Raw genomic sequence first — 25,624 nt, forward strand, 5'->3', positions numbered from 1 at the left:
TTTCTACCTCACATGATGCACTTATCTGCGTGTCAATGAGGCTGAATCTACATCTACATCTACATCTATACTCCGCGAGCCACCTTACGGTGTGTGGCGGAGGGTACTTATTGTACCACTATCTGATCCCCCCTTCCCTGTTCCATTCACGAATTGTGCGTGGAAAGAACGACTGCTTGTAAGTCTCCGTATTTGCTCTAATTTCTCGGATCTTTTCGTTGTGATCATTACGCGAGATATATGTGGGCGGTAGTAATATGTTGCCCATCTCTTCCCGGAATGTGCTCTCTCGTAATTTCGATAATAAACCTCTCCGTATTGCGTAACGCCTTTCTTGAAGTGTCCGCCACTGGAGCTTGTTCAGCATCTTGCACTTTCCAGTAATATTAGCCCCCTTGTTATAAGATTGGGCCTTGATAGTTTTTTAATCCTGGCCCATCATTCCTGATTTTCTACAATATTACTTCAGAGAGAGCCTGCCCTGTCTTTTCAGAAATTGCTAAAAAGTTTCAATGGCACTTTTCCAAATCTCTGCACCTGTTCCATTGAATCTCACATATCTGATAATTTGTGATATGTGCTAAACATTACTTCCATTAGGAGTCCAAACAAACATGATTGAAAAGTATTTTGTTTATTACTTACTATTTATTCCTTATTTTGCATATAATTGTTTCCAAAAACTCATCTTGGATGCCATATGACAAGTAGTTGACTTGACATGTTTTTTGTGACAACCTTACAGCTCCCTCAGTTTGGTGTGATGAGACATTGTTGATGGTGCTTAAGAACTTCCTTTAACTTGGAGCACCAGTGTCAAGATATTTCATCTAAAGCTTTAATATGGGTGCCCTGTTATGCCAAATACAGAATCATACTGGCAGTGACAACTAAAACTGATTTACAATCCTTCTTATCTGATATTTGTTGTTGCAACTGTTTGTCAATGCAACCAGTACGTAGAGATGCCTCTAATGTTCACCATGAGCAAAACAATTTTTTGGGGCTCAATTCGTTTTTTTACTCTGGAATTGTTTTGTTTAACCTTCAACACTTCCTTAACCATAAGAGAGTTTGCTCAAATAAGTTATTGTTAAATATTTTGCATGATTTGCAAAACAAACCATTATTAATTTTTTAAATTTTTTAATTTACTCTATGCTAACCAAAATCAGCACACCTTTTGTCCATTAGGAAGCTGTTTACAAAACTAGTCTTTTGACAGTTTCCTTCCTTCTTTAAGGGAATCACTCAAGTTTGGTTCAGTTTTGCCTTTGCTTTCATGCAAGGTACCATGACAGCCAAGGAGTGTCACACACTTATTGCAGACCATGTGCACTACTTCATGACAGTCAAGTTTGCCAGTGGGAGTGGTATTTTCCAGTATGACAGTGTGCCATGTCACAATGGCAGGAGTGTGATGGAATGGCTAGAGGAACACATTGGTGAGTTCCAATTCATGCACTGGGCCCACAACTAAACAGAACACATCTGGGAGGTGAAAGGACGTGGTGTCAGAGTTCGTGCCCCTCCTCACCTCCTAATTTACAGGAATAAGGTGACTTGTTCATGCAGATCTGGTGCCAACTCCCTCCAGCAACCGTCTAAGGCCACATTGCTTCCACGTCACAATGCATAGCTGTGGTTATCTGTGCCAAAGATGGACATACCAGTTATTTGGTAGGAGGGCATAGTGCTCTCGCTGATTAGTGTCTACATTAATTGAACTTATCTAGTTTATTTGTGCCGCTTCTTTGTCTTCCCCTTGTTAGTAGTGGCCAACATAGCCATAGCCCACAATCCAGTGTACTGCTGTTCCATGAGAGAAAAGTTGTGATAGTACTGTTCTCTGTGCTCATCACTTAATACACCACAGTTCTCTAGGAACACATCAAAGTGGAAGTAATGGAAGTGCATCTCCAGTGCCATGTTGCAGCCAGTGACTTTAAAGCATGAATGAGTTCATCCATAATGACCACGTAATTTTCAGGTCTCCTGTTTGCCAAGAGCAACGCCATTCGTGGAGCTGATCGGGGGTAGTGGACTCAGTGAGTTACCCTCAACAGCTGGCATATCTGTGAACCAATGAATATCCACTTTCAGATATTTTCTGTTCTGAGTCATGGAAACTTCTCACACAAGTGCTGAAATCCTGCTTCATTCCTGTGCACAGCCTTATTGAATGCTGTCAAGTCCGTGTAATGTTCAGTGATTGGAGAACAATATTGTTTGGATTCACTAGAGCTTCTTTGCCAATATTTTTTGACCAAGGCACCAGAACTGCTCATGGAGGCCATTCCCTGTATGTTGTTTTTATCATGTCTGCCTGTCCCACTTACAGAGTTAGTGCTTATTGTTATTAATGTAGTTTATAATGAATATCGGTGGATGGCCTTTTGTTAATATTGGGTAACAGCAGTGCCTTCAGGTTTGTCTATGAAAAAGGTCTCCACTTTTCCTATTTATATGATGTTCAGGACATCAAACAAATTCAGTCACTGCAGAATGTAATGTTGGCTTGCCTTCCCAAGTCAGCAAGGAGATTCCACTGCTGCAGTCATAATGCCAACAGTTCAGCATTATGCTTTGGAAGATCTAAATCCCTAATCAGATCATTAAGGTCACATTACAGGATTTTGTGGTTTCCTGGTGACTATGGTGACTGTCATTGGTGGATGATCACACTTTTTTGTCTGTGTCAGTTCAGAGTCATTGTTATCAATGCTCAATGATGGTGCATGTCAGGGAACTGGAACTGGCAATCCTTTGCAATGAACCACAACATGAATGACAAATGGAATATCATGGTATTGAATATTCCTGTTCCTCTTAAAGTTGACTGACCCCTTTCCTTGAGGGAGGCACCATGCAAAAATAGCAAACTTGTGTATGATTCGTGGGTTCACATCATTGGCACAGTAAACTTAATGAAAAAGCCGTTTCCATGCATCCAGGCATTCAGTTTAGACAAATTGGGGTGCAACATAGGTGTAGAGGCCACAATTTACCTTGCTTTCCAACTCTACACCTGAAATAAAGCTGTATGTTTGTTTCACTTTTAATCAATGGTCATCTTCTTGTACCACGAATAACTTTTGTTACAACTATGTAGATATCACATTTGTTACTAGAAGTGTGGGACACTTTTGTGAAAGTGCACACATGTACAATAACATACATTACTGACCATTAAAATTGCTACACCACGAAGATGATGTACTACAGACATGAAATTTAACCGAGAGGAAGAAGATGGTGTGATATGCAAATGATTAGTTTTACAGAGCATTCACACAAGGTTGGCGCAGGTGGCGACACCTACAACGTGTTGACGTGAGGAAAGTTTCCAACCAATTTCTCGTACACAAACAGCAGTTGACTGGTGAAACGTTGTGATGATGCCTCGTGTAAGGAGGAGAAAAGCATACCAACACGTTTCCGACTTTGATAAAGGTCGGATTGTAGCCTATCATGACTGTGGTTTATCGTATCGCTACATTGCTGCTCACGTTGGTAGAGATGGAATGACTGTTAGCAGAATATGGAACGGTGTGTTCATGAGGGTAATACAGAATGCCGTACTGTATCCCAATGGCCTCGTATCACTAGCAGTCAAGATGAAATGCGTCTTATCCGCATGGCTGTAATGGATTGTGCAGCCACGTCTCGAACCCTGAGTCAACAGATGGGGACGTTCGCAAGACAACTACCTGCATGAACAGTTCAATGACGTTTGCAGCAGCATGGACTATCAGCTTGGAGACCATGGCTGCAGTTACCCTTGACACTGAATCACAGACAGGAGCAACTGGGTGCACGAATGGCAAAACATAATTTTCTCAGATGAATCCAGATTCTGTTTACAGCATCATGATGGTCGCATCCGTGTTCAGCGACATCGCAGTGAATGCACATTGGAAATGTGTATTTTGCATCACCATACTGGCGTATCACCCGGCGTGATGGTATGGGGTGCCATTGGTTACACATCTCGGTCACCTCTTGTTTGCATTGATGGCACTTTGACCAGTGGACATCACATTTCAGATGTGTTAAGATCCATGGCTTTACCCTTCATTCGAACCCTGTGAAACGCTATATTTCAGCACGATAATGCACGACCGCATGTTGCAGGTCCTGTACGGACCTTTCTGGATACATAAAATGTGAAACTGCTGCCCTGGCCAGCACATTCTCCAGATCTCCCACCAATTGAAAACGTCTGGTCAATGGTGGCCGAGCGACTGACTCGTCACAGTATGCCAGTTACTACTCTTGATGAACTGTGGTATTGTGTTCAAGCTGCATGGGCAACTGTACCTGTACATGCGATCCAAGCTCTGTTTAACCCAAAGCCCAGGCATATCGAGGCCATTATTATGGCCAGAGGTGGTTGTACTGAGAACTAATTTCTCACGATCTATGTACCCAAATTGTGTGAAAACGTAATCGCATGTCAGTTCCAGTAAATATATTTGTTCAATGAATACCCATTTATCATCTGCATTTCTTCTTGGTGTAGCAAGGCATTATGCATTCAAAGGTTGTAAAATGGACAGAAATATACATAAGTGTTTGTAGTTAGCTATTACTAATAAAACATAATGTAAGCTACAGCTTTCACTGCAGTTGGTTTAGTTCATTTATTTATCTCTCCAGAAACCATAGTAGCCATTCTAATGCTTCACCTTAAAACCCTCTCCCAATCCATCACTGAGAGCAGGAAAGTAGCTAGCAATATATTACAAACTTTTGAACTGAGAGGATAAGGATGTATTGAACATATTGATCAACAATACGATAGAGGGGTACGAAGTTAATTTCAAATTGACTTGTCCTGAGTTTGCATCAGTTTTGCCATACGTGGAAGGCAACCTAAGAAAAGTAGTTTACCACAAACTCCAGTCACTAACAACATCCCCCCTGCGGGTCCGGGGATTAGAATAGGCCCGAGGTATTCCTGCCTGTCGTAAGAGGCGACTAAAAGGAGTCCCACCCCCTCAAGGGGGTCGTTAGCACCTGCGTCCGGAGACGGTTGGTTCCACGACCTCTATTTGTGGTCATTTTGCTTTTTCACTTTTCGTTTCTTCCTTCCTTTGTTTGGTTCCTTTCTTTGCTCTTTTCCACCTCACTGTCTTCCTTACTCTTTCCCTTGCCTTCTTCTCCTTGCCTTCTTCTCCTTGCCTTCTTCTCCTTGCCTTCTTCTCCTTGCCTTCTTCTCCTTGCCTTCTTCTCCTTGCCTTCTTCTCCTTGCCTTCTTCTCCTTGCCTTCTTCTCCTTGCCTTCTTCTCCTTGCCTTCTTCTCCTTGCCTTCTTCTCCTTGCCTTCTTCTCCTTGCCTTCTTCTCCTTGCCTTCTTCTCCTTGCCTTCTTCTCCTTGCCTTCTTCTCCTTGCCTTCTTCTCCTTGCCTTCTTCTCCTTGCCTTCTTCTCCTTGCCTTCTTCTCCTTGCCTTCTTCTCCTTGCCTTCTTCTCCTTGCCTTCTTCTCCTTGCCTTCTTCTCCTTGCCTTCTTCTCCTTGCCTTCTTCTCCTTGCCTTCTTCTCCTTGCCTTCTTCTCCTTGCCTTCTTCTCCTTGCCTTCTTCTCCTTGCCTTCTTCTCCTTGCCTTCTTCTCCTTGCCTTCTTCTCCTTGCCTTCTTCTCCTTGCCTTCTTCTCCTTGCCTTCTTCTCCTTGCCTTCTTCTCCTTGCCTTCTTCTCCTTGCCTTCTTCTCCTTGCCTTCTTCTCCTTGCCTTCTTCTCCTTGCCTTCTTCTCCTTGCCTTCTTCTCCTTGCCTTCTTCTCCTTGCCTTCTTCTCCTTGCCTTCTTCTCCTTGCCTTCTTCTCCTTGCCTTCTACTCCTTGCCTTCTACTCCTTGCCTTCTACTCCTTGCCTTCTACTCCTTGCCTTCTACTCCTTGCCTTCTACTCCTTGCCTTCTACTCCTTGCCTTCTACTCCTTGCCTTCTACTCCTTGCCTTCTACTCCTTGCCTTCTACTCCTTGCCTTCTACTCCTTGCCTTCTACTCCTTGCCTTCTACTCCTTGCCTTCTACTCCTTGCCTTCTACTCCTTGCCTTCTACTCCTTGCCTTCTACTCCTTGCCTTCTACTCCTTGCCTTCTACTCCTTGCCTTCTACTCCTTGCCTTCTACTCCTTGCCTTCTACTCCTTGCCTTCTACTCCTTGCCTTCTACTCCTTGCCTTCTACTCCTTGCCTTCTACTCCTTGCCTTCTACTCCTTGCCTTCTACTCCTTGCCTTCTACTCCTTGCCTTCTACTCCTTGCCTTCTACTCCTTGCCTTCTACTCCTTGCCTTCTACTCCTTGCCTTCTACTCCTTGCCTTCTACTCCTTGCCTTCTACTCCTTGCCTTCTACTCCTTGCCTTCTTCTCCTTGCCTTCTTCTCCTTGCCTTCTTCTCCTTGCCTTCTTCTCCTTGCCTTCTTCTCCTTGCCTTCTTCTCCTTGCCTTCTTCTCCTTGCCTTCTTCTCCTTGCCTTCTTCTCCTTGCCTTCTTCTCCTTGCCTTCTTCTCCTTGCCTTCTTCTCCTTGCCTTCTTCTCCTTGCCTTCTTCTCCTTGCCTTCTTCTCCTTGCCTTCTTCTCCTTGCCTTCTTCTCCTTGCCTTCTTCTCCTTGCCTTCTTCTCCTTGCCTTCTTCTCCTTGCCTTCTTCTCCTTGCCTTCTTCTCCTTGCCTTCTACTCCTTGCCTTCTACTCCTTGCCTTCTTCTCCTTGCCTTCTTCTCCTTGCCTCCTTCTCCTTGCCTTCTCTGGTCTCCGCCTCGGCGTTTGAGACAGTCTGTCCTCTCTATCTCTCTCCCTCTCTCTCTCCTTTTTCCTCTTCTTCCTTCTTCCTCTTCTTCCTTCTTCCTCTTCTTCCTTCTTCCTCTTCTTCCTTCTTCCTCTTCTTCCTTCTTCCTCTTCTTCCTTCTTCCTCTTCTTCCTTCTTCCTCTTCTTCCTTCTTCCTCTTCTTCCTTCTTCCTCTTCTTCCTTCTTCCTCTTCTTCCTTCTTCCTCTTCTTCCTTCTTCCTCTTCTTCCTTCTTCCTCTTCTTCCTTCTTCCTTCTTCCTCTTCTTCCTTCTTCCTCTTCTTCCTTCCTCCCTGTGCCTGCCTGAAGGCCGACCCACGCGTTCGCACGCATAGCCGGTGACGGGGTAACGCGTAATTCCCCGCCCTGGGTAGACATGTAAGGCACGCGCGTACCCCCTGGTAAAGGCCAGGCCCGGGGAGGGGTGACTGCCTGAGCTGATACCTTCTGAGCATGCCGATTGGTCCCTCCGTCTGTTTCTCGGGAGGTGTGACCTGAGGTGTAAACATTCACCTAAGGCGGGAGTGCCCTCTGAGAGGGTCCCCACAAGGAAGGAGCGCGCCATCGGAGACGCTGGCAATCATGGGGATTCCTCCGCAATGGATTTCAGTCCATCTGTCTCGACTTCTGCCCAAAAACGGAAACGTGACCAGCCACCAGTGACAAAAGTACTACCGCCTGCCTCACAGTTCCTTGTCGTTTCTCGATCTGAGGACGGAAAGGATTTTTCCTCTGTCAACCCTTTCGTTATCCAGAAGGGTGTAGATGCCATAGCCGGATCTGTCAAATCTTGTTCCAGGTTGCGTAACGGTACCTTATTACTAGAAACTGAGAGCGCCTTTCAGGCACAAAAACTGCTTCGGGCCACACTCCTGTACCCGTTTCCTGTGCGGGTGGAGGCTCACCGAACTTTGAATTCGTCTCGTGGTGTGGTCTATACTAGCTCCCTCGACGGATTAACTGATGAGGAGATTCAATCATTCCTCGCTGAGCAGGGCGTGACTGCTGTCCATAGGGTCATGAAAAAGGTCAACAATGACCTTGTACCGACCCAGACACTTTTCTTGACCTTCGATAGTGTTAAGCTGCCATCGCGCATCAAGGCGGGCTACGAGGTTATTTCTGTTCGCCCCTATGTCCCGACACCTACGCGCTGCTACCAGTGTCAGCGTTTCAATCACACTAGACAGTCTTGTTCCAATGCGGCTAAATGTGTCACTTGTGGCAGGGATGCCCATGAGGGTGACTGTCCACCTCCGTCTCCTCGTTGTGTGAACTGTCAGGGTGACCATGCCGCATCCTCCCGCGACTGTCCTGTCTATAAGGAAGAACACTGTATCCAAGAAATTCGTGTCAAAGAGTGTGTCCAACTCGGCTGCTCGCAAGCTATTGGCTAGTAGGAAGCCCACGCTGCTCCCAGCGGGGAAATACAGTAGTGTCCTCACCTCTCCTCGGACTACCAGGGAGGTGGCAACCCAGACATGCGATCTGACCTTCAGCACCACGGTCGTCCGTTCGGCCAGTGCTAAGATCGCCCGGTCAACGTCTCCTCTTCCTCCCGTCACCCCTCAGCCACAAGCACCTTCATCAGCTTCTGCCAAGACGAAGACCCAAAAGTCCGATGCACGGGCCTTCAAGAAGGAACCGTCCCGTGCAGACTTCCTACGTACCTCGACCTCCCAGCCTTCGACCGGTACTTTCACCAAACGTCCTTCCAAGAAGGCTCATAGGAAGCACAGTTCTCCTTCTCCGCCACGGCGCATTTCTTCTCCTGCGCCACCCAGTGGTTGCCGCCCCAGGCCGTCATCCGTTTCGCCTGGCCGCACCGCTGGTAGCCGAACATCTGGCCGTTCACCGGCGGAGGAAGCTCCCCCTCCCGGCCATCTTCCCAAGATGGCCGATGAACCTATAGACCCCATGGACGATGACTGTCCGCCTACTGATAGCGGCGCCAGTGCTCGCTCGAAGCCAGGCCCTCAGCGGCCTTCGAGGTGACCCCTTCTTTCGTCTTTCTTTTCTTCTTACGATGGCACTTATTCACTGGAATATTCGCAGCATTCGCTCCAACCGAGAGGACTTGAAGTTGCTGCTCCGCTTTCACCGTCCGCTCGTCGTAGCCCTCCAGGAAACGAAGCTGCGCACATGCGATCAAATTGCCTTGGCACACTACACCTCTGTGCGTTTTGACCTAACCCCTGTGGTAGGTATTCCGGCTCGTGGAGGGGTTATGTTGCTGGTCCGGGATGATATTTACTACGATCCCATCACATTGCACACCAGCCTGCAGCCCCCCCAGGGGGTCCACAACTCTTTTGTGGACACGTGCGTAGCGAGCACGGGACCCCAAGCTAATGTGGTCCTCCTTCCTTTCCGGGCTGCATACCTTCCCTTCTCTTTCCGCATCCCTCCCCGTCCCCCATCTTCGCCCCCCCCCCCCCTCACCTCTGGCTCTTGCCTTCCCTTTCTCCCCCTCTGGGAGTATGGTTTGTGCCTACGTCCGGAGACGGACGCTCGAAATTGTTCCAAATTCCTTGCTTTTACACTTGCAAGTCCTCGTCCTTCCTCTGTCCTTCTCTTTTCCTTCCCTCTTCTCCTTGCCCTTTTCTCCGCTGCGGCGTTTGAGACCCCCTTTTCTTTCCTTTCCCTTTCCCTTTTTTTCTCCCTGTGCGTGTCTGAAGGCCGACCCACGCACTTCCATGCGTAGCCGGTGACGGGGTAACGCGTAATTCCCCGCCCAGGGTAGACAGGTAGGACACTTACGTACCCCCTGGTAACGGCCAGGCCCAGGGAGGAGTGATTACCCGAGCTGATAACTTCCGAAAGTGCCGATTGGTCCCTCCGTCCGTTTGTCGGGAGGTGTGACCTGAGGTGTGAACAATCACCTAAGGCGGGTGTGCCCTCGGTGAGGGCCCCCACAAGGGAGGAGCGCGCCATCGGAGACGCCGGTAATCATGGGGGATTCTTCCGCAATGGTTTCCTCACCTTCCACTATGTCTGCTCACAAACGTAAGTTCACTGAGTCTCAGCCACAGACGGTTCTTCCATCGTTGCCACAGTTCTTTGTTGTTTCTCGGTCTGACGAAGGTCACGACTTTTCCACGGTCAACCCTTTCATTATTCAGAAAGGTGTCGACGCAATTGCGGGTCCTGTAAAGTCTTGTTCCAGATTAGGGAATGGCAACCTGTTGATAGAAACACACAGTGCCCTCCTGGCTCAAAAATTGCTGCGTACTTCTCTGCTCCACACCTTCCCTGTCCGGGTGGAACCGCACTGTACCTGAAATTCCTCGCGTGGAGTCGTTTATACACGCTCCCTCGATGGATTATCTGACGAAGAAATTCAGCACTACCTGTCTGACCAGGGCGTCACGGCTGTTCATCGGGTTATGAAAAGGGTTGACTCGAACATCATTCCAATCCGCACTGTCTTCTTGACATTTAACAAAGGTCAACTCCCATCAAAAATCAAAGCAGGCTATGAGATCATTTCCGTTCGCCCTTATGTCCCAAACCCGACGCGTTGCTATCGATGTCAGCGGTTCAATCACACCAGCCAGTCCTGTTCCAATTCGGCCAAATGTGTTACATGTGGCAAGGATGCCCATGAGGGTGCTTGTCCACCTCCATCCACTCGCTGCATCAACTGTATGCGTGACAACGCTGCTTCCTCTCGAGATTGCCCCGTTTTTAAGGACGAAAAGCTCATCCAGGAAATCAGAGTGAAGGAAAAGGTGTCTACCTTTGCTGCTCGAAAGTTACTCGCCAGTCTACAGCCCACCATGCCTCAGAAAGGCTAATACAGCACTGTCCTTGCTTCTCCTCGGCCAACAAAGGAGGCGGCCACGCAGAATTGCGACCTCACCTTTAGTACCACGGTCGTCAGATCGGCCAGCGCAAAGATCGCCCGTTCAACCTCACCACTTTCGCCTGCCCACTCTATGGCTCACCCTTCGTCGGGTTCTGCTAAATCTCGAGCCCAAAAGTCAGACGCAAAGTCTTCGAAAAAAGAGCATTCTCGTGAAGAGTTTTTACGTACCTCAACTTCACAACCATCGGTTCCTCCTTCATCTAAACATCATACTTCCAAGAAGGCTACGAAGAAACACAGTTCCTCTCCTTCTCCGCCAAGGCGTGTCCCATCTACAGCACCACCTGGCGGAAATCGCTCTCGGCCGTCTTCTGTGTCGCCGAGGCGCACTGCTGGTGGCTGGTCAACTGGCTGATCGTTGGTGGCAGGAGCTGCTCCTGACCAATCTATGGATCAGGATCTTCTGCCTTGGACTGAATGCCATTCCATGCTGTCGGTCGCAAGCTCTGAGCAGTCGTTGACAGCACCCTTGGTCACGTTCCTCCTTTTTCTGTTCACCCTATGTCCATTATCCACTGGAATATCCACGGCATTCGAGCCAATCGGGAGGAATTGTCGATCCTCTTACGATCCTACTCGCCAGTCATCTTCTGTCTTCAGGAAACAAAGCTGCGTCCCCATGATCGCTTTGTTCTCCCTCATTTTCAGTCCGTCCGATATGACCTCCCCTCTGTTGAAGGCACTCCAGCCCATGGAGGACTCGTGATTCTGCTCCATGATACTCTCCATTATCACCCAATCCCCTTACAGTTCCTTCCAAGCTGTCGCCATCCGTCTTTCCCTTTCTGGATACACGTTCTCTCTTTGTATGGTATACATTCCATCGTCCACACCAATGGCACGAGCTGATCTCCTTCATCTTCATCAGCTTCCACCCCCCTATTTGCTGGTTGGGGACCTCAATGCCCACCACCCGCTTTGGGGATCTCCACATCCTTGTCCACGTGGCTCACTATTGCTAGACGTCTTCCACCAAGCGGATCTAGTCTGCCTCAACACTGGGGTCCCCACATTTTTGTCTGCCTCCACGACAAATTTATGTCATTTGGACCGTGTGGTCGGTACTGTTCCGCTAGCTCGGCGCTTCGAATGGTTCGCCCTTGATGATACACACTCGAGTGACCACGTTCCATGTGTTCTTAGACTGCAGCCTCAACTGCCATATATGCACTCGCGACGCTGGAAGTTTGCCCAAGCTGACTGGACACTTTTTTCGTCTCTAGCGACATTCGATGACCGTCGCTTTCCCAGCGTCGACGATGAGGTCCCACATGTTACCGACGTTATTCTCACAGCTGCGGAACGTTCAATACCACGCACCTCCGAATTGCCCCGGCGCCCCCCAGTTCCTTGGTGGAACGAGGCATGCCGTGACGCAATACGTGAGCGGCGACGTGCTCTTCGCATTTTCCGTCACCATCCAACTTTGGCCAACTGTATCAGATATAAGCAGCTCCGTGCGCGATGCCGTCGCGTCATCCGCGATAGCAAGAAGGCAAGCTGGAAATTCTTTATTAGCTCATTTAACACCTTCACTCCCTCCTCGGAAGTTTGGAGTCGGCTTCGACGGTTCTAGGCGCGCCTAGTTTCTCCCCGGTCTCTGGGCTCACTGTCGCGCATGATACCTTAGTGGACCCCGTCGCAATTTCTAACTCATTGGGTCAGCACTTTGCTGAGATTTCGAGCTCTTCAAATTATTCGCCAGCGTTTCTCCCGAAGAAACGTGCAGTGGAAGTGCGACATCTCGCTTTCTCCTCTCAAAATCACGAAAGCTACAATACTGTTTTCTCCATGCGGGAACTCCAGCATGCCCTCTCTTCTTCTCGCTCCTTCGCCCCAGGACCACCCCCTGCGGGTCCGGGGATTAGAATAGGCCCGCGGTATTCCTGCCTGTCGTAAGAGGCGACTAAAAGGAGTCTCAAATGTTTTGGCCTTAATGTGATGGTCCCCCTTGGGGTTTGACCTCCATTTTTCAAAATTCTACAGAAGTACGAGCCTTTTGGGGAAGGACACCTTACATGGTGTACCACTGGTCCTAAGTGCACTAAGACCTTGGCACTCAGCATTGCACCGGCGTTGTCACCATACCCATTATTCCTTAAATTGGGCCCAAACGCCTGATGGGTTGTCCACGTTACGCCCATAGTGCCTCTCCATCTGCACCAGCGATCATGATGGACTTTCCATGGCACCAGAAATCCAGCACGGTAGCCAGCCCGTTGTGGTGGGGTCGTCATGTACCCTCTAGGTTGTAGCCCCCTGACAACACAGGGATCGTACTGCCGATACCTGAGCTGCACCCTCCCCACGTTGGCCAAGGAGTAGATGCCCGTCTCCTTGGGGCATCAGGACTCCCGGCAATGGTCATCCTGCCAGGTGGCCCTTGCTGCGGCTGGGTGGCGCCCGTGGGGAGAGCCCCTGGTCGGAGTGGGTGGTATCGGGGCGGACGTTTCGCACATGAAACGTCAACATGTATCAGGTCGCTCTGCGGCCGAGTCTTCCAAAAGAAAAGGTACCGTTTCTAGTTGTGGTTCTCCTGCCCTTTCCCCCTTGGCCACTCCATGGGAGGAGGGACAGGCCCGCCGGCTTGGGGCGAAGTACTTCCCCCGCTATTTGGTCTGTTCTCGAACAGATGGGGGGACGTTCGCCACCTCCAAGCCCATGTTCTTTGTTCAACACATTGAGGACGTCTTCGGGGAAATCGAGGCTCTCAGCAAGATGAGATCGGGGTCCGTTCTTATCAAGACCACCTCTGCCACACAATCGGCGGCACTCCAGGCGTGCGACCGCCTAGGGGACATCCCAGTCTCCATTGTCCCACATCTGGCACTCAATAGGACGCAGGGGGTCATTTTTCATCGTGACCTCCTGCTACAATCTGATGAGGAGCTCAGGGCCAACCTGGAGCGCCGCGGCGTGCATTTCGTCCGGCGAGTCCAGCGCGGCCCCAAGGACCGTCGCATCGACACCGGGGCCTTTATCCTCGCCTTCGAGGGGGACGTTCTCCCGGAGAAGGTAAAGGTGATGTGCTACCGGTGCGACGTGCGACCTTACGTCCCGCCTCCTATGCGCTGTTTTAGGTGTTTGCGCTTTGGGCACATGTCGTCCCGGTGTGAGGCTGAGCCCCTTTGTGGCGACTGTGGACGTCCTCTTCGTGAGGAACATACTTGCACCCCACCACCTCGGTGCCCTAATTGTCCTGGCGTCCACTCGCCTAGGTCCCCGGACTGCCCCGCCTATCAGAAGGAGAAAAAGATACAGGAACTCAAAACTTTGGATCGGCTCTCTTATTCTGAGGCCAGGAAGAAGTATGACCGCCTTCATCCCGTGTCACTGGCCACTTCGTTTGCCTCAGTTGTGTCCACTCCTTCCGCTGTATCCTCACCTCTATCCTGTCCCCCCTCCGCCTCCTCTGCCTGTCAGGGGGCTCTGCCTCCGCCTCCCAAATCCCTCCCTTCCAAATCCTCCTCCCCCGCGGCCCCCACCCCCCCTGCCCCAGGGGCCACCCTTCCTCCTCCTCCTCCCCCCACGCCACCTGAGAAGCGATCCTCTTCTCAGGCGTCCATCGGGGAAACGTTCCGGACCCCAGCTTCCGAGGTCCGGCGTTCCAAAACGGACCCCGCGCGTGAGGACCTTCTTCGGGTCCAGCCCACCATCCATGTGCCTCCTCGGCCTTCCAAGAAGGCCTCCAAGAAGAAATCTCTATCCCCCTCTCCACCCCGGCGCGTTTCATCTGACGCTTCATCCGTGAGTCGCTGCTCCCGGCCGTCCTCAGTTTCGCCGGGACGCTCTGCTGCCAGGCGTTCCGCCGGCCTTTTGTCGGCAAATGATGCGGCCCCTCCTACACAATCAGGGACAGCGGCCGCAGCTGGCGACGAGTCGATGGAACCGGATCCGCCTGCCGTCAGTTGTAGCGTTGTTGCCTCGCAACCTGGCCCTCCGCGGCCATCGAGGTGACCAGCTCTTCCCCGTCTCGTTCCCCCAACTTTTTGACTAGCAATGGCGTTGTTTCATTGGAACATAAGGGGTATTCGATCTAATCGGGAGGAATTACAACTGCTCCTCCGCCTGCACTGTCCGCTCGTCCTTGGTCTCCAGGAAACCAAGTTGCGCCCGACTGACCGTATTGCCTTTTCCCACTATACCAAGGAGCGGTATGACCTCGCCCCTGTGGACGGTATCCCAGCTCATGGTGGGGTCATGTTGCTCGTTCGGGACGATGTATATTACCATCCCATCCCATTGACCACCCCACTCCAAGCAATAGCTATCCGCATTACTCTTTCTGCTTTTACTTTTTCCGTTTGTACCGTCTACACTCCACCGTCATCTGCTGTTAGTCGGGCTGACATGATGCACCTGATCGATCAGCTTCCCCCGCCGTTCTTATTGTTTGGCGACTTCAATGCCCATCATCCCCTTTGGGGCTCTCCTGCATCCTGTCAAAGAGGCTCACTCTTGGCGGATGTCTTCAACCATCTCAATCTTGTCTGCCTCAATACCGGCGCCCCGACTTTCCTCTCGGACTCTACTCATACCTACTCCCACTTGGACCTCTCGATCTGTTCTACCACTCTTGCCCGTCGGTTCGAGTGGTATGTCCTTTCTGACACCTATTCGAGCGACCACTTCCCCTGTGTCGTTCGTCTCCTGCACCACACCCCATCCCCACGTCCTTCGCGCTGGAACATACTGAAAGCTGACTGGGGCCTTTACTCCTCCCTGGCGACCTTTCCGGACCGCGATTTTTCCAGTTGTGACAGTCAGGTCGAATACCTCACGGCTGTTATTATCAATGCTGCCGAACGTTCCATACCTCGTACTACTTCTTCTTCATGTCGCGTTTCCGTCCCCTGGTGGAACGAGGCTTGTAGGGACGCTATCCGTGCTCGACGACGTGCTTTACGCACCTTTCGCCGCCATCCTACGTTGGCGAATTGTATTGAATACAAACGACTCCGAGCGCAATGCCGTGGAGTCATCAAAGACAGCAAAAAAGCTTGCTGGGCCTCTTTCATGAGCTCCTTTAATAGTTTTACTCCCTCTTCCGTTGTTTGGGGTAGCCTGCGCCGGCTGTTGGGCATTAAGGCCCACTCCTCAGTACCTGGCCTGACCTCAGGTAATGAGGTCCTTGTTGATCCTGTGGCTGTCTCCAACGCCTTTGGCCGCTTTTTCGCGGAGGTTTCAAGCTCCGCCCATTACCATCCTGCCTTCCTTCCCAGGAAAGAGGCAGACGAGGCTCGGCGACCTTCCTTCCACTCGCTGAATCTGGAGACTTACAATGCCCCCTTTACTATGCGGGAACTCGAACGTGCGCTTGCACTGTCCCGGTCCTCTGCTCCGGGGCCAGATGCCATTCACGTTCAGATGCTGGCCCACCTTTCTCCGGCGGGCAAAAGCTTCCTTCTTCGTACCTACAATCGCGTCTGGACCGAAGGTCAGGTCCCCATGTGTTGGCGTGACGCCGTTGTTGTTCCTATACCCAAACCCGGGAAGGATAGACACCTTCCTTCTAGTTACCGCCCCATTTCTCTTACAAGCTGTGTCTGTAAGGTGATGGAGCGCATGGTTAATGCTCGGTTAGTTTGGATTCTTGAATCTCGACGACTACTTACTAATGTCCAATGCGGCTTTCGTCGCCGCCGCTCCGCTGTTGACCACCTTGTGACCTTGTCGACATTCATCATGAACAACTTTTTGCGAAGGCGCCAAACGGTAGCCGTGTTCTTCGACTTGGAGAAGGCTTATGATACCTGTTGGAGAGGAGGTATCCTCCGCACTATGCACAAGTGGGGCCTACGCGGTCGTCTGCCCCTTTTTATTGATTCCTTTTTAACGGATCGAAAGTTTAGGGTACGTGTGGGTTCCGTATTGTCCGACGTCTTCCTCCAGGAGAACGGAGTGCCTCAGGGCTCCGTCTTGAGCGTAGCCCTTTTTGCCATAGCGATCAATCCAATTATGGATTGCATTCCACCTAATGTCTCAGGCTCTCTCTTTGTCGATGACTTCGCGATCTACTGCAGTGCGCAGAGAACATGCCTCCTGGAGCGCTGCCTCCAGCGTTGTCTAGACAGCCTCTACTCATGGAGCGTGGCAAATGGCTTCCGGTTCTCTGAAGAGAAGACGGTTTGTATCAACTTTTGGAGATATAAAGCGTTCCTTCCGCCATCCTTACATCTCGGTCCCGTTGTTCTCCCATTCGTGGACACAACTAAGTTTCTAGGGCTCACGTTGGACCGGAAACTGTGTTGGTCTCCACATGTCTCTTATTTGGCGGCCCGTTGTACACGTTCCCTTAATGTCCTCAGAGTTCTTAGCGGTTCATCTTGGGGAGCGGATCGCACTGTCCTGCTTCGCTTGTATCGGTCCATAGTCCGATCGAAGCTGGATTATGGGAGCTTCGTCTACTCGTCCGCTCGGCCATCCCTCTTACGCCGGCTCAACTCCATCCACCATCGGGGGATACGTCTTGCGACCGGAGCCTTCTACACTAGTCCTGTCGAGAGTCTTTACGCTGAAGCTGCCGAGTTACCGTTGACCTACCGGCGCGACATACTGCTGTGTCGGTATGCCTGCCGGCTGTTGTCTATGCCCGAACACCCCTCTTACAAGTCCTTCTTCGCTGATTCTCTCGACCGTCAGTACGGGTTATATGTGTCTGCCCTGCTGCCCCCCGGAGTCCGCTTCCGTCGCCTGCTTCGACAGTTGGATTTTGCCCTCCCTACCACCTTCAGAGAGGGTGAGAGCCCGACACCACCTTGGCTCCAGGCTCCGGTTCGTATTTATCTCGACCTCAGCGCACTCCCGAAGGAGGGTACTCCGGCTGCAGTGTATTGCTCACGGTTCGTCGAACTTCGTGCTCGACTTGCTGGTCACACCTTTATTTACACCGATGGCTCCAAAACTGACGATGGTGTCGGCTGTGCCTTTGTCGTCGGGACCGCCACCTTTAAATACCGGCTCCTTGACCAATGTTCCAGCTTTACGGCCGAGCTTTTTGCTCTCCATCAGGCCATTCAGTATGCCCACCGCCACCGCCATTCATCGTATGTCCTCTGCACTGACTCACTCAGTGCTCTTCAGAGCCTTGGGGCTCCCTATCCGGTCCATCCCTTGATTCAACGAATACAGCAGTCCCTCCATTGTTTCGCTGATAATGGCGGTTCTGTCAGCTTTCTGTGGGTCCCCGGACATGTAGGAGTGCCTGGGAATGAGGCTGCGGATGCTGCAGCCAAGGCTGCAGTCCTCCAGCCTCGGCCAGCCTCCCATTGTGTCCCGTCATCTGACGTTTGTGGGGATGTATGTAAGAGGCTTGTGTCCTTGTGGTGGGATGCTTGGTCATCCCTCCAAGGAAACAAGCTCCGGGCAGTCAAACCGCTCCCAACTGCTCGGACAACTTCCTCCCGACCATCTCGGCGCGAGGAGGTCCTTCTGACCAGGTTGCGGATTGGGCATTGCCGGTTTAGCCACCGCTACCTGCTCTCTGGTGACCCAGCCCCGCAGTGCCCTTGTGGTCAGGCATTAACGGTGCGCCATGTTTTATTGTCGTGTCCCCGTTTTAGTCAATTTCGTGTTGTCCTGTCCCTGCCATCTACCTTACCGGATGTTTTAGCTGATGACGCTCGAGCAACTGCTCGTCTTCTGCGTTTTATAACTTTAACTGACTTGACCAAAGACATTTAACCTTTTACTTATTTCATCTGCATCTTCGTCAGGTCCTTTTGATGTCCCCCAATCCCCTTGAGTTTTAGCAGGTTCCTTGTGCTCTAACACCAGTGACTGGGCGCTAATGACCTCAGCAGTTGAGCGCCCTTAAACCCTACCAAAAAAAAAAAAAAAAATAAATAAAAAGCCCCAGGACCGGATGGTATCCATGTCCAAATGTTGCTGCATTTATCAACCCATAGCCTGCGTTACCTCCTTCGCCTTTATAATCGAATTTGGACCGACAGTACCTTTCCCAGGCGATGGCGGGAAGCTATTGTCGTTCCCGTTCCGAAACCTGGAAAGGACAAACATCTCCCCTCTAGCTATCGCCCCATTTCTCTCGAGAGTAGTGTCTGTAAGGTTTTGGAGCGTATGGTGAATTACCGTTCAGCTTGGTGGCCTTAATCCCGCAGTCTTTTAACACCAGCCCAATGCGGATTCCGAAAGCATCGTTCTGCCGTTGACCATCTTGTTGCTCTCTCCACTTATATCATGAACAATTTTCTCCGGAAACGCCAAACGGTAGCAATATTTTTTGATCTGGAGAGAGCATACGATACCTGTTGGAGGACAGGCATCCTCCGCACACTGTTCTCTTGGGGCTTTCGAGGCCGGCTGCCCCTTTTTCTTCGCGAATTTATGGCAGAGCGCACATTTAGGGTGCGGGTGAACACTACTCTCTCCCGTACTTTCTCCCAAGAAAACGGGGTACCCCAGGGCTCCGTGCTGAGTGTTGTACTGTTTGCCATCGCCATTAATCCAATTATGGATTCTCCTTCCTGATGTCTCGGGCTCCCTCTTTGTGGACGATTTTGCGATCTACTACAGCTCTCAACGGACCAGCCTTCTTGAAAGACGTCTTCAAGGATGTCTCGATCGCCTCCACTCGTGGAGCATCGAAACCGGCTTCCGTTTCTCACCCAGTAAGACCGTTTGTGTAAATTTTTGGCGACATAAGGAGTTTCTTCCGCCCTCCTTACATCTAGGTCCTGTCCCCCCTGCGGGTCCGGGGATTAGAATAGGCCCGCGGTATTCCTGCCTGTCGTAAGAGGCGACTAAAAGGAGTCCATCCCCCTCACGGGGGTTGTTAGCGCCTGCGTCCGGAGACGGACGGTTCCACGACCTATAATCGTGGTCTTTTTGGTTTTTCACTTCTCGTTTCTTCCTTCCTTTTGTTGGTTCCTTTCCTTGCTCTTCTCGACCTCACTGTCTTCCTTACTCATTCCCTTGACTTCTCCTTGCCTTCTCATTGCCTTTTTCTCCTTGCCTTCTCATTGCCTTTTTCTCCTTGCCTTCTCATTGCCTTTTTCTCCTTGCCTTCTCATTGCCTTTTTCTCCTTGCCTTCTCATTGCCTTTTTCTCCTTGCCCTCTCATTGCCTTTTTCTCCTTGCCCTCTCATTGCCTTTTTCTCCTTGCCCTCTCATTGCCTTTTTCTCCTTGCCCTCTCATTGCCTTTTTCTCCTTGCCCTCTCATTGCCTTTTTCTCCTTGCCCTCTCATTGCCTTTTTCTCCTTGCCCTCTCATTGCCTTTTTTCCCTTGCCTTCTCCTTGCCTTCTTCTCCTTGCCTTCTCATTACCTTCTTCTCCTTGCCTTCTCTGGTCTCCGCCTCGGCGTTTGAGACAGTCTGTCCTCTTCCTCCCTCTCTCTCTTCTTTTTCCTCTTCTTCCTTCCTCCCTGTGCGTGCCTGAAGGCCGACCCACGCGTTCGCACGCGTAGCCGGTGACGGGGTAACGCGTAATTCCCCGCCCTGGGTAGACATGTAAGGCTCGCGCGTACCCCCTGGTAAAGGCCAGGCCCGGGGAGGGGTGATTGCCTGAGCTGATACCTTCTGACCATGCCGATTGGTCCCTCCGTCTGTTTCTCGGGAGGTGTGACCTGAGGTGTAAACATTCACCTAAGGCGGGAGTGCCCTCTGAGAGGGTCCCCACAAGGAAGGAGCGCGCCATCGGAGACGCTGGCAATCATGGGGGATTCCTCCGCAATGGATTCTACTCCATCTCTTTCGACTTCGACTCAAAAACGGAAACGTGACCAGCCAACAGTGACAAAAGTACTACCGCCTGCCCCACAGTTCCTCGTAGTTTCTCGAACTGAGGACGGAAAGGATTTTTCCTCTGTCAACCCTTTCGTTATTCAGAAGGGCGTAGATGCCATAGCCGGATCTGTCAAATCTTGTACCAGGTTGCGAAACGGCACCTTATTACTAGAAACTGAGAGTGCCTTTCAGGCACAAAAACTGCTTCGGGCCACCCTCCTGTACACGTTCCCTGTCCGGGTGGAGGCCCACCGAACTTTGAACTCGTCTCGTGGTGTAGTGTATACTAGCTCCCTCGACGGATTGACTGATGAGGAGCTTCAATCATTCCTCGCTGAGCAGGGCGTGACGGCTGTCCATAGGGTCATGAAAAAGGTCAACAATGACCTTGTACCGACCCGGACAATTTTCTTGACCTTCGATAGTGTTAAGCTGCCATCGCGCATTAAGGCGGGATACGAGGTTATTTCTGTTCGCCCCTATGTCCCGACACCTACGCGCTGTTACCAGTGTCAGCGTTTCAATCACACTAGACAGTCTTGTTCCAATGCAGCTAAATGTGTCACTTGTGGCAGGGATGCCCATGAGGGTGACTGTCCACCTCCGTCTCCTCGTTGTGTGAACTGTCAGGGTGACCATGCCGCATCCTCCCGCGACTGTCCTGTCTATAAGGAAGAACGCTGTATCCAAGAAATTCGGGTCAAAGAGAAAGTGTCCACCTCGGCTGCTCGCAAGCTATTGGCTAGTAGGAAGCCCACGCTGCTCCCAGCGGGGAAATACAGTACTGTCCTCGCCTCTCCTCGGACTACCCGGGAGGTAGCAACCCAGACATGCGATCTGACCTTCAGCACCACGGTCGTCCGTTCGGCCAGTGCTAAGATCGCGCGGTCGACGTCTCCTCTTCCTCCCATCACCCCACAGACACGAGCACCTTCCTCAGCTTCTGCTAAGACGAAGACATCGAAGTCAGATGCACGGGCCTTCAAGAAGGAACCATCCCGTGCAGACTTCCTCCGTACCTCGACCTCCCAGCCTTCGACCGGTACTTCCACTACACGTCCTTCCAAAAAGGCGCATAGGAAGCACAGTTCTCCTTCCCCGCCACGGCGCATTCCTTCTCCTGCGCCACCCAGCGGTTGCCGCCCCAGGCCGTCATCTGTTTCGCCTGGCCGCACCGCTGGTAGCCGTACATCTGGCCGTTCACTGGCGGAGGAAGCTCCCCCTCCCGGCCATCCTCCCGAGATGGCCGATGACCCTATAGACCACATGGACGATGACTGTCCGCCTACTGATAGCGGCGGCAGTGCTCGCTCGAAGCCAGGCCCTAAGCGGCCTTCGAGGTGACCACTTCTCTCATCTTCCTTTTCTTATGATGGCACTTATTCACTGGAATATTCGCAGCATTCGCTCCAACCGAGAGGACTTGAAGTTGCTGCTCCGCTTGCACCGTCCGCTCGTCGTAGCCCTCCAGGAAACGAAGCTACGCCCATGCGATCAAATTGCCTTGGCACACTACACCTCAGTGCGTTTTGACCTACCCCCTGTGGTAGGTATCCCAGCTCATGGAGGGGTTATGTTGCTGGTCCGGGATGATATTTACTACGATCCCATCACGTTGCACACCGGCCTGCAGGCAGTTGCCATCCGCATTACTCTCCCCACTTTTACGTTTTCCTTTTGTACCGTTTACACTCCATCGTCATCTGCCGTTACCAGGGCAGACGTGATGCAACTTATTGCTCAGCTACCTACACCACTTTTGTTAACTGGAGACTTCAATGCCCACCATCCCCTTTGGGGCTCTCCAGCATCCTGCCCGAGGGGCTCCTTGTTAGCAGACCTTTTCAACCAGCTCGATCTTGTCTGCCTCAATACTGGCGCCCCAACCTTTCTTTCGGACACATCTCACACCTATTCCCATTTAGACCTCTCTATATGTACTCCCCAACTTGCACGCCGGTTTGAGTGGTATGCACTTTCTGATACATATTCGAGCGACCACTTCCCGTGTGTTATCCATCTCCTGCAGCATACCCCCTCTCCGTGCTTCTCTAATTGGACCATCTCCAAGGCAGACTGGGAGCTCTTCTCTTCCAGGGCGACCTTTCAGGATCAAACCTTTACAAGTTGCGATCGTCAGGTCGCACACCTCACGGAAGTCATTCTCGCTGCTGCTGAATATTCCATCCCTCACCCTCCTTCTTCTCCACGTCGCGTACCGGTCCCCTGGTGGACCGCGGCATGTAGAGACGCTTTACGTGCTCGTCGACGTGCTTTACGCACATTTAAACGCCACCCTACTGTGGCGAATTGTATCAATTATAAACGATTACGTGCTCAGTGTCGTCGTATTATCAAAGAAAGCAAGAAAGCCAGCTGGGCTGCTTTCACAAGCACCTTCAACAGTTTTACTCCTTCTTCTGTTGTCTGGGGTAGCCTGCGCCGGCTATCTGGCACTAAGGTCCACTCACCAGTTTCTGGCTTGAAGGTCGCGAATGACGTCCTTGTGGCCCCTGAGGCTGTCTCCAATGCCTTCGGCCGCTTTTTCGCAGAGGTTTCGAGCTCCGCTCATTACCACCCTGCCTTCCTCCCCCGCAAACAGGCAGAGGAGGCTAGGCCACCTAACTTCCGCTCCTCGAATTGTGAAAGTTATAATGCCCCATTCACCATGCGGGAACTCGAAAACGCACTTGGCCGATCACGGTCCTCTGCTCCAGGGCCAGATTCTATTCATATTCAGATGCTGAAGAACCTTTCTCCTGCGGGTAAAGGTTTTCTTCTTCGTACATACAATCGCATCTGGATTGAGGGACATGTTCCCGCATGCTGGCGCGAGTCTATTGTTGTCCCAATTCCTAAGCCGGGGAAGGACAAGCACTTGCCTTCCAGTTATCGACCTATCTCGCTTACCAGCTGTGTCTGTAAAGTGATGGAGCGAATGGTTAACTCTCGATTGGTTTGGCTGCTCGAGTCTCGACGCCTACTTACCAATGTACAATGTGGATTTCGTAGGCGCCGCTCTGCTGTTGACCATCTGGTTACCTTGTCGACCTTCATTATGAATAACTTCTTGCGGAAGCGCCCGACCGCGGCTGTGTTCTTTGATTTGGAGAAGGCTTACGACACCTGTTGGAAGGCGGGCATTCTCCGCACCATGCATACATGGGGCCTTCGCGGTCGCCTTCCTCTTTTTATTCGTTCCTTTTTAATGGATCGACAGTTCAGGGTACGTGTGGGTTCTGTCCTGTCCGACACCTTTCGCCAGGAGCATGGGGTGCCACAGGGCTCAGTCTTGAGCGTCGCTCTCTTCGCCATCGCTATCAATCCAATAATGGATTGCCTCCCAGCTGATGTATCAGGCTCCCTTTTCGTGGACGATTTTACCATCTATTGCAGCGCGCAGTGTACACGTGTACTGGAGCGCTGTCTTCAGCGTTCTCTTGACCGTCTTTACTCCTGGAGTGTCGCCAATGGCTTCCGTTTTTCTGCCGAGAAGACGGTCTGTATTAACTTCTGGCGCTACAAAGAGTTTCTCCCACCGTCCTTACGACTCGGTCCCGTTGCTCTCCCAATCGTGGAGACAACCAAATTTTTAGGCCTTATATTTGACAGGAAACTTAGCTGGTCTCCACATGTGTCCTATTTGGCCGCCCGTTGTACCCGTTCTTTAAATGTCCTCCGTGTTCTCAGTGGTCTGTCGTGGGGAGCGGATCGAACCGTCCTACTTCGTCTATATCGGTCGATCGTCCGCTCCAAGCTGGATTATGGGAGCTTCGTATACTCCTCTGCACGGCCATCCATCTTACGCCGCCTCAACTCCATACAACATCGGGGTTTACGACTTGCGATCGGAGCATTTTATACCAGTCCCGTAGAGAGTCTTCATGCTGACGCTGGCGAATTGCCACTCACCTACCGGCGCGATATACTGCTTTGTCGGTATGCCTGTCGGCTACTGTCAATGCCCGACCATCCGTCTTATCGTTCCTTTTTTGACGACTCTCTTGACCGTCAATACGGGTTGTATGTCTCTGCCCTGCTACCCCCTGGAGTTCGCTTTCGTCGCCTCCTTCAACACCTTAATTTTTCACTCCCTGCAACCTTTCGAGTGGGCGAGAGCCGCACGCCACCTTGGCTCCAGGCTCAGGTCCGCGTTCACCTTGACCTCAGCTCGCTCCCAAAAGAGGTCACCCCCGGTTCGGTCTACCACTCCCGTTTTTTAGAACTTCGTTCAAAGTTCATCGACATGACATTCATTTATACAGATGGCTCTAAGACCAATGACGGGGTCGGGTGTTCCTTTATTGTTGAGGCACAAAGTTTCAAATACCGGCTCCATGACCATTGTTCTGTCTTCACAGCTGAGCTCTTTGCCCTCTACCAGGCTGTTCTTTACATCTGCCGCCACCGACATTCTGCTTATGTCATCTGCTCAGATTCCCTGAGCGCCATCCAGAGCCTCAGTGATCCGTACCCGGTTCACCCTTTCGTACACCGGATCCAACGCTCTCTTCAGCAGCTGGTGGACGTCGGTTCTCCAGTTAGCTTTATGTGGGTTCCTGGCCATGTCGGTATCCCTGGGAACGAAGCTGCAGATGCCGCGGCCAAGGCTGCGGTCCTCCAGCCTCGGACAGCTTTTTGTTGTGTCCCTTCGTCCGATTTTAGCAGGGTGATTTGTCGGCGCATCTTATCTCTGTGGCATGCCGATTGGGCTGCACTTACCGACAACAAGCTTCGGGCCTTAAAACCTCTTCCTGTGGCTTGGACGTCCTCTTCACGCCCTTCTCGGCGGGAGGAGGTCATTTTAGCCCGGTTAAGAATTGGACACTGCCGGTTCAGCCATCGCCATCTGCTGACGGCTGCGCCGGCGCCGTTCTGCCCATGTGGGCACTTGCTGACGGTTAGACACATTTTACTGTCCTGTACAGATCTTAACACACTGCGCCTCGATCTTAACCTGCCAAATACTTTCGATGCCATTTTAGCGGATGACCCACGAGCAGCTGCTCGTGTTCTTCGTTTTATCAATTTGACACACCTCGCTAAGGACATTTGATGATGCTGTTTTTTAATCCTATGCCTGTCAGTCTGTCTTTTATCGTGTTTTCCCTTTTAGTTGTTGTGGTCAACTTGTGCCTCGTGGTGTATTCTTAGAGTAGTCAGGGCGCTAATGACCATTGAAGTTGTGCGCCCTAAAACCACAAAAAAAAAAAAAAAAAAAAAATCTAGG

General features: G+C 51.3%; 1 protein-coding gene across 1 annotated transcript; it reads right to left on the minus strand.

Annotated features, from left to right (window-relative positions):
• Positions 1-5,140: 5,140 nt before the first annotated feature.
• Positions 5,141-19,632, minus strand: LOC126471391 (uncharacterized). Its single transcript, XM_050099515.1, has 3 exons — positions 19,577-19,632; positions 6,347-6,754; positions 5,141-5,831 (listed from the first exon to the last, which is right to left on the minus strand). The coding sequence occupies exons 1-3, from the start codon at positions 19,630-19,632 to the stop codon at positions 5,141-5,143; spliced, it is 1,155 nt and encodes a 384-aa protein (XP_049955472.1).
• Between the last annotated feature and the right edge of the window lie 5,992 nt (positions 19,633-25,624).

Source organism: Schistocerca serialis, chromosome 3, assembly GCF_023864345.2.
Source record: "Schistocerca serialis cubense isolate TAMUIC-IGC-003099 chromosome 3, iqSchSeri2.2, whole genome shotgun sequence".
Classification (NCBI taxonomy): domain Eukaryota; kingdom Metazoa; phylum Arthropoda; class Insecta; order Orthoptera; family Acrididae; genus Schistocerca; species Schistocerca serialis.